The sequence below is a fragment of the Atractosteus spatula genome, chromosome 6, assembly GCF_055471065.1.
Source record: "Atractosteus spatula isolate fAtrSpa1 chromosome 6, fAtrSpa1.hap1, whole genome shotgun sequence".
Classification (NCBI taxonomy): Eukaryota; Metazoa; Chordata; class Actinopteri; order Semionotiformes; family Lepisosteidae; genus Atractosteus; species Atractosteus spatula.
The window spans coordinates 8048314-8057722 of record NC_142711.1 but is presented as its reverse complement, the minus strand read 5'-3'; the positions used below and the strand labels follow the sequence as shown (position 1 = coordinate 8057722).

Sequence of the window (9409 nt, the reverse complement as noted above, 5' to 3'; positions counted from 1 at the left end):
GATCGAAAGCTGATTTATCCTCCAGTATGTCATATTTTTAGGAAAAAATAATCTATAAAATTCATTATTTGCTTGACTTTTTGTAGGTGGTTTTTAATTAAATGATTCTGACCAACTCTAATGCTACAATTCATTTTGATTATTAATTCCTTCAACAACACAAATTTAATGTTTTCTGTTAAATATTTGCTTGTTAAATTTAACACCAATTTAACAGTTATATATGAATAAGAATCTCTTATCCAACTGGACCTGATTTACTATACTCAGTTCCAGCTTCACAGATTCAAAGTGATACGGTTCTTTATGAAGTCAAGATCATATAATACCCAAGAACCTTATTCTTCCCCCTCTCTCATTTACTCAAGTGTATAAGCATTTTTAACTACACAGATTGCAATCAAATTAATATTTATTAAGTGAAATATTCATTCACGAAAGGTATTAACTTATTTTGGTATCAAAACTTTTAACATTTAATATTTTACTATCCTTTATAAACTGTTTTAGCATTCTATAAATACCAACATTTTCATTAACATATAAGCATTGTTAAAAAACGAAATCTACCTTAACAGTTCACAAATCAATTTTATTAATTTAAACACAAATTAATGCCAAAAAAATCTGTACACATCTTTTGCAGACACAACAAACTTTTTGTTTTAACAGTGAGGCCCAGGTAATGTTGATTTCCAGTCTGCGTCATGATTGAAATATAAAAAAAGCTTGCCGTTTGTTTCTAAAAAAAAAAAACACTGAAATGTCTACTGTTACCTCAATCTAGCAGCAATATGTAACCCCCATTATAAAGGGGAGATGCTTTTTAAATAAAATAAGCAAATTTGCAAAAGTGAAGAAAAGTTGGTGCAAAAAGGTCAGGTACAAGACTGAAAGGTAACAAACAACAGAAATGAGCTTCTTCTACAGTGATCATCTAGAGGGGAAATAAGAAATAATCTAAAGGTTCAGTAAGTTCCAGGGCATGAAATTCACAGTTCATAGGACATGTATTGTATGTTCCAAGTTTTACTGTTTACAAATAGTGGTCCTTTCAAGGCCAAAGACGTATGAAACATCATTCAATAATTATGTTCATAATATTAACAACATATTTATTTAATAAACATATACCGCATATTAAGATGGACATGGATATAGTTAAAAAGCACAATATCTTTTACTTTCGTTTAAATTGCTTTTTATACAAAAGACTAGATATTGTATATAAGATTTCTCTCTCACTTCGTATGTATATATTACTCCCTCTGTGTTGTTTAATTTGTGAATGAAAAGGGTGTGTGTGTCAGAGGGGCTATAACCCCAATTTGTTCAAGTAGTTGCACTATCATCTGCAAAAACAGCTTTATTGTATTGTTTTAATTTTCAGAAATATATTTTATCTTTCAATATTGTATACGTTAATTTACTCAGCTATGTTTATTCATTCAATCTTTAACGTTTTTGCCAGTACAAAACATACTAAAGACACCATTAACAGAAAGTCAGACTTCAACAGTAAGATTTTTAAGAATAGCCATTTGTTCTATTTTATTTCCATATTTTCATGATTTTTAATGTGGAAATTCAAGGCCATCACTGACTGCAACAGAACAACAGTGATCTCGGGTAGAGAAAAAGCACAGGAGTTTGAAAAAAATAATCATTGACACGTGACATCCATGCTTTTGGTTTTGACAAAACAAGTTATCACAAATTTCATTATCTACATATTTATAATGAACAAAAACTCAAATGCATCAACACTTTAAGGCACAGCACAAATGGATGTGCATACAAAGCCTTTTATACTTCAATTACAAGGGCATTTCTGCCTTCCGATAGATTGAATTGAAAGAAACTGAATAGGAATAGTCCAGTGACTACAAATTTACACACACACAAAAAGATCTCCTCTGTACAAGATTGTCTCAGCGATGTAAAGTTAATTTTTCGTTACTCTTCTCTTAAATTACTAGAAACCCTTTTTTATAGTGTACTTCTGGATGCGATGGAACTAAATGTGCTTTGTATTGTCGAAAGGCACCAGTCTGTGTAGTTGCACCTTCATTGGACTTTGCAGATCACAAATTCTCAGTTCATAAATAAGAAGCACGGAAATACCCAGGGCGATAGTGATCGAAAGGAGAGCTTCTCCATAAGCAGGTGTACTCCACAGTCTTTGTCCCGTTTAGCTGTGAGAGAGAGGGAGCCAGAGCCTGCCAAGGCAGTGTGCGATTTGAAGTCTCACTTAGGAAGGCGTCGGTAGCTCTGATTCTTTCACAGGTGTGAACCCTTTGCTGAGGCGGAATACAGACAGGGCTGTAAAACATTTTGATGGCTTTTGAAATGAGCCAATTCACAGTACCCGGGCCCGGCAGCTGCACTGCCATAAATTAATTCTCCTCAATTTAGAAGAAGGTGAAAGGTTAAGACAAATTGTGGCTGTATGTCAGCACTCTGGGCGAGTTGCTCAGTTTTAAGTGGGATGCAGACACAAGACACAGGAGTTTTGTTATGAGGTCTGTGGACAGGCGTGGGATGAGGCTCTGAGGTTCCAGACCGCCGCCGCAGTGCTACAAATATTCCAGTTCCAAAGCGTGATGGAGGGCCATAAGGTCGGAGTGACTGGAGATTCTCCAGAAAGGCATGTTGTGCTGTGAACAAAGCAAACAACCAAAGTAAGCAAACATTCCTTAATCTGGAAAAACAATCACGCCTATAAACTATTCCTTGCTGTGACATTCTTCACACTGGAAATGCAATGTAGGCTTTGCATTGGAAGGAAGGATTTCCAGACTGTCAAGTTTAATGCTCTGGCACCACTTTCTGCTTCCAGTATTGCCTTCCCATTGTATTTATAAGTTCTACAAATCAAAAAAAATAAAAACGAATGTAATTCATTTTACAATGACATCATAAAGGGCGTGCAAGAAGTAAAAATCGGGGAAATATAAAAATTAAGTAGTACATAAATATGCACTAAAAAGGGATGTAAAATTCTTTTGGTCACAAAACAATAGTAATTGTTTGGTACTTCTTGCCTTATTGTAGTTTATTTAAATTTGTAACGTTTTTACACAGATTATGTAGCACAAGCACAAGAATTCGCCGCAGTTGGAGCCATTAAAGCTTTGGGTAAAGATGCAAATGAGGTTTTGTTCATTCAGAAATAACCCCGGGAAATCTGTGAAGGAAATCTGACTCTCAGGTGGTTTTGTAAAGGGCCTGTCATGGGAAATCTTCAGGCTTACTGCTCGGCCCATTACCTGTCCTTATCACAGGCACAACAGTCTCAGCAGGCATGCGTTCCACTGAGTACAGCTTGCGCTGACCCTAGAAATGCACTTTTCCTTTTGTTTTGTAAATTGCCTTTACTTCAAAGTTTAAAAGCCAAAGACATTATCTCATTTCTCATTCAGAAAAATAAAAAAAAACCATGAGGGCTCTAGTGTGGATGTTTTGCAGGATCCTTTTAGAGTGCTGTGCCACGCATGCTTACGTTAAAGAATGTGTAATGTTGTGTACCAGGTCACTTCTGATACGGCGTTCACTTCCTGGACCACTAGCGCAGGTAAGCTGCTAGAGAAGCCTTTCAATTTATAGCTTCCCTTGGGGTAAAACTGAAAGTCATTACCCTTTCACATTACATGTCACTTTTACTTGTGCTGCGCAGACATTAATGGATCACTTTTGCTTTCATCAATAATGGTTGGACATCTGTATAAAGACTTGGCTTCATAATAGATGCCACTGCTTTACGGCCTTCGCTCCTAAGCACGGCTACCAGTCACATAATAGGTTCCATCGTTTGCTTTATTGGCAAGTTCATGAGTTCAGTACACGATTGAGAGAATCCCCTCACATTTGGTAAGATTTCACTGGCAAACTTCCAGGGCCCTGGTGATTTAGTTAGACAACAAAAACTCCTGCTTGGACATGTCCGTCCCGTGTACGAAGTTTTATTTTTCTTTACTCCACGCCACATCATTGAAAAAACGTTTTTCTTCATTGCCTTTCACTTCAGAAACGTACCTGTCAGGTAAATAGGTCAGGTCTCTGCCTGCTAGCTAATTAACATTTTCAAGGATGTGGTTATTGTGAGGGAATTTGGTTTACATCAAAGACTCTTAGAAAAGCTGAATACGCAATTCTTGTCACCAGGCAGCAGGTAACATAAATCTCTTCATTCAAACAACAAAGGAAAACAAAATGCACTCAGATGTTGAAGTGTCTGAGCAGCAATCAAACCACAAGCTGATGTACATCAAAGTCTTCAGCCAGTCAAGTTCCCTTGTTCCTGCTATAATATGCTTGTCATTTGCGTAAATATCCTAATTTCATCCACAAAGATTTAAGCCTCTTAAATACATGTTCTATTTATGTGTAAGCCTTCTTTCAATACATACCTGAAAGGACTTGTCTAGCATTACACATATTTATATAACATAGTGGTTTGAACAGAAATTCTACGTAATTATAACTTGCTGTCCACTCTTTTGTTTAGTTGGGTTTTTGTCTGTCTTGAGAATGTGCTAATTTAATCAAGGTCTTTCTCAGAAAAAAAAAGAAAAAAATTCTAAGCTCTTGATGATGCTCACGATGATGATGACAAAGGCAACAACGAGAAGAAAATGAATGATAGCAGGAGCATGTTTTTCTATTTGTTTTCAGAAATCATGTCAAATATGACTAGCTTGTCAAAACCATGAAATGCCTGTTACCTTTTTAGATCCCTGCTCCTCTTCCACTCCATCTCCCACGACAACATATACTACTTTCCTTCCAAACCTCTGGATTATCCTTTCAAAACAACTTTCTTTTCCTGAAGACAAGAAGAATCAGTGTCAATTTTATGTATTTATTTTATATATCATTTTATGTCTGCTTTAACTTCTTACAGTTAAAATGTTCATGTTTCTTGAAATTAGTACAATTAAGAATATTCAAGCAAGTAGCTGAACAGCATTTTATTATGACTGTAAGAAGCCTGGACACTTCAGAGTGCAAATTAAAGTACACTAATAAATTATAACAATCACATATTATAATATATTCTCATTAAATTAATAATAGCAATATAGTATAATATATGAATATAATAATATATTGTAATTTAACTATAATAAGAATAACAATAATATAAACACTTATTATTGATAATAACAAATACAATAAGTGTGCTTGCTAAAAACAGCAAAAATGTGGAGGTTTATGTTTATTTTGAATTCAAAACACCAAGAAAGTCGATGCGGAATGACATGAATTTGCAGAAGTGGTTTCATATGCATGTCTGAAAAGGAGAGGCCCTGTTCAGGCCAGAGTCCAAGAAAATAATCTCAGTCTGATTAGACCTCTTCCTTAGAACTAAACATCAACCCTCTCATATGTCCCCTCTCTCCAGAATAACAAAATCACACAAAATTTGGTTCAGTTGGCTTTCTACGGATTACACACTGCTGTTTGTACATCACATTAAATTCATCACAGCAAAGTGTGATGGCTTCAAGTGAATGTACTACACTACTGGAATGTTATCTTCAACCCACAGACATGCTAAACAGGCATTATTCACATATTTCACTCTACATAAAATAAATAGATATATGAAAGATACATACCTATTTTTGTTGCACTATAAATATTTTCTATTGGAAATACTATTCCCAGTCCATAAAGCAAGACTTTTGCAAGAGCAGGTATGAGTTGCGTTGTTGTAACTAAGATATTGACACAGTTTGACCTGTAGGAAAAAGCAAAAATGCACAACCATAGATATATATATGACTTTTTAATCCTTCTTTAGTTAAAAACCTTTAGTTAATAAGCTACACAGAGTATGTTCAGATGTATTCAGACAATTGTGCATTTTAGAAAAAGAAGTCTATCTCTATCTTGAATTTTGGACTCCTCCTCATACTCCATGCATTGCAAATTTAAAAAAAATAAATGCATGAATTGGAACTTGATTTTCCACATGCACAATCTCAGAACTACCAAATACATACTACTGAATCCACTTCCATGAAAAATGGACAAAACAAAAGTGTTTTTTAAAATTCAGAGGGCATTTTCTTCTTTACTTCATAAACCACATACACCTATCACCTGATGGCATCTTCTTTTATGGGTGTTTTCATTAAAATAACCAAGACAAAAACCTGGTTTTAAGGAAAGACATATAGATGTGCAAAGGTTTTACCTAGAGTGAATTAGTGTGAGCGCTTTCAGTGCCAGTGTTAACCAGGAGTCTGTCAGGGCTTCAATTTCAGCTCGCAATTGCAACCAGGCTTCCCTTTTGGCCGGGCCGAGCAGACCTGAAAAGTGTAAGCACTGTTTGAACTGGAACATCATTCAGATGTTTTCACTTGTCAAAATTTAAACCGACCTAGGAGTACTTAAAATAGATTAAAAAAAAACAGGAGTTCCTTCACACACACTTCCCCCCTTCACCAATTCGATTATCCTGTTGATCGGAAATTACCTCCAACGTTGTTTTTGTAAGTGGTGTAAATTTCTTTTACTCGTCTGTAACGGAAGGCGAGCTTTCTCATCCAGTCCACTCCACCTCGTACCCCAGTCGCCAGGCAGAGATTCGCGCTTGTGGCGGCTGCGTGGAAACCGTCTGTGGCGAAGTTGTACGTGCTGCCAACGGGGGGGAAGAGGTTGACATCATGTCACGGTCAAAGAGAAGCCACCTTCCCCACTGTCTCCCCAACATCCACATGAACAGAAGCAGAAGACACTCTTTACCTCAGGTCCTGACCATTGTCGTCTGAAGAGACGTCATCAATGTGGACCTGATCACACTCCTGAAAAAACAAAGCAAACAGACTGTAGCAGACGTCAGGGGTTACTGCATTCTTGCATTTGTTCCAGACATCTAAAACAACTGGCGTTAGGAGATACAGTATTGAAGGCAAAGCAGCCTGGAACTCATGAAATGTTTCAGAGCTTTGCTCACATGGTTAATGATGTTATCTATTCACAGTGGAACATGACTGCCCCTAAACCATCCCCCTTCAAAAAAAAATAATACAATGAAAATGTCTGAGAACGGAGTGAAAGCAGTCTTTGCCATTAGGTTTCTTCCACTAGGGGGCTCTCTTTGACATGCCAGCTTCTGTTCAAAATTCAAAGTATTATTAACAGGTTTACATAAACAGTACCCACGTACAGGCAGTTCTAGATTAATATATACTTTCTAACTATGTTTAGGAACAAAGATCTTAAATTAGTATCCGTGTTCCTTTTAGGATCTCTTCTTAAAAATGCCTGAACCTTCCTGGTCCTCTGAGCTGATTCAGTCAGTGTGCGCAGTAACACAAACCAGACTTTCTGGTAAATGTAACGTACTAGAAAAATTGAACCTGATGCTAACCGCCAATGAAATTATGACCTCTGATTGCTGCTGAGCCACACACCAACACAGCCTGAGGCCAGTTTTCTTGAGAGAGCAGACTGAAAATCTGTTATTAGTTTACCATTTATAGGAGTCGCATTTTTCCCCCCTCAGAAGTATAAAACGTTAGAAAGCCTTGCTCAAGCATCCAGATCAACAATTTTTGCAAGGAGAGAGATTGAAATCTTTCTCTTTTTTTCTCGTAACCAAACCATGAATCCTGCTAGCACTGTACAGCAGTACTGAATTGTAGTAAGGGGAGCACAGCATTGACTAGGAATTTCTGTCATTTCTGCATGGATCACGTTGTTCTGTGAATCACAATGGTATTTTCATAAGCGTATGCGTAAGAACAAGTAATAATGTTTGTAGATTTTGAGAATTATTAAGATTTTCCACAGCTACCATTTACTCAACAGAAACTAACTTGAAAAAGAATTTTAAGAGCTCTCAAAATACGTATCTACAAATCAACACACATATTTGTAGCCAAAATGCAGAATCTGAAGCCACATACATTACTTTTACAAAATATATATTTGAGGTTTCAATGGAATAATACTAACAGACATTATACTTATCCCTCTTCTTTTAATCAAGTTTTTAAGTTATGTAAGTAAAACCAATTTCAAAAACGGACTTTTCCTTCTGTAAGATGAAGTCTTCCGTTAAGCTTCACAAAACTGTAAAGACGCTAAAAAATTTAAAAAAATACTTCCTTGTTGTTGCTTCAGCTAAACCTGGCCAAATGCTGACGTTACTGCATTCCTGTCTAATGCTACGGCAGGGTAAGGGTAAGGACTTTAGACCATAAACCTTTTTTATTTTACTGGTTCCCCTCTGAACAAATTTTTCATCTCCCTAGATTTGTGGGTAAGGGAGGGGAGCAAGACGTGAGGAGAAACTCAAACCAGCTGTTCCTTAACAGAATTAAAATCGTGACCCTCAGCCCCTGCTCTAATGCAGCCATTCTCTCGCCAAGCCTCTCCCAGCAAGCCGCAAGATCCAAAGAGGAAAAGACTTTGACCCTGTAACCTTCTCCTCCTCTCCAGAGGTCAACAACTTCAGATAAGGGGAAAAGGGAAGTCAAAGCGGCCTCACATGAAGGGCTATGAACACTGCATTTTAAAAGATAGGCTGCCAACAGAAGACATGGTTCAGGAACTCCTCAAGTTGTTTGGGTAATCTGTTTTTGGGACAAAACCCTGAATGTTTTTTAAATGCGGAAGGGCCACCACTTTGTCATGGGTAACACTGGTTGCCTGGTGCCCTGTTCTGTCGTCAAAGTGGAATTGCAATCATGATTTTACGCCCTTTTTAAACGTTTCACACAGTGAGCTGAGTTTGCTCCTGATCTTTTGCGAGAAAAACAAGCTTTAATCCTCTGAATTGGTGCAGAGGGCGTGTTTGTATGCACTGGCAAGCCAAAACCTAAAATTACACAGTTTGCACAGATAGAGAGGGAACTTTTTAGGGCCCATTCAGCTGTTAATCCTTGGAATGGCTCAATTGTCTGCTAATTGACTGGTAATGAATCTAATACAATCACACGTTTTCAAAATCTTTTGCAAATCCTGTCCTATTTGTTTTATTGGAACTTCTTAGTTTAAAGGAGAGCCATTAATTTGCAGCAGTCTTGAGTTGTAGGTGTGCCTCCTTTTCACACCTGTTGATCTCATATTAAAACACTGTCTCCTCGGTCTCTGTCGCAGCCATTGTAATAAGGATGACTTCAGCTTAATGTGCTTTGCTCCATGGAACTGTTCATCTGTTATTTCTTTTCTCTGAAAGCTTGGCTTGATAGTTGTGGTACAGCAAAATTGCCTGTATTGGTTTTATTAGCTTTTTTGTTTACACAGGAAACTACCGACAGTGGAAAACTGTGATAATTACTATTTAAAAAAAGAAACGACCGAGTTAACATAAGCATATCAAATGCTTTAACATGAGGTGTGCTTACAAGACACATGAAATACAAAAACATTGCTTTCCAAAGAGGATCAAAAA

At 36.9% G+C, this 9409-nt stretch overlaps 1 protein-coding gene across 5 annotated transcripts in view; it reads right to left on the bottom strand.

Moving 5' to 3' along the window:
• Positions 1-571: 571 nt before the first annotated feature.
• The window catches only part of eya1 (EYA transcriptional coactivator and phosphatase 1), a 64565-nt gene continuing 55727 nt past the window's right edge, over positions 572-9409 (bottom strand). For all 5 annotated transcript variants that reach the window (XM_088919357.1, XM_088919356.1, XM_088919358.1 and 2 more), the window contains 6 exons: positions 6754-6812; positions 6485-6645; positions 6203-6317; positions 5622-5743; positions 4725-4825; positions 572-2657 (listed from right to left, as the gene is read on the bottom strand). In XM_088919357.1, coding sequence (XP_088775483.1) covers positions 2577-2657; positions 4725-4825; positions 5622-5743; positions 6203-6317; positions 6485-6645; positions 6754-6812 — 639 coding nt within the window. In that variant the 3' untranslated portion in view covers positions 572-2576. The remainder of the gene's footprint in view (positions 2658-4724; positions 4826-5621; positions 5744-6202; positions 6318-6484; positions 6646-6753; positions 6813-9409) is intronic.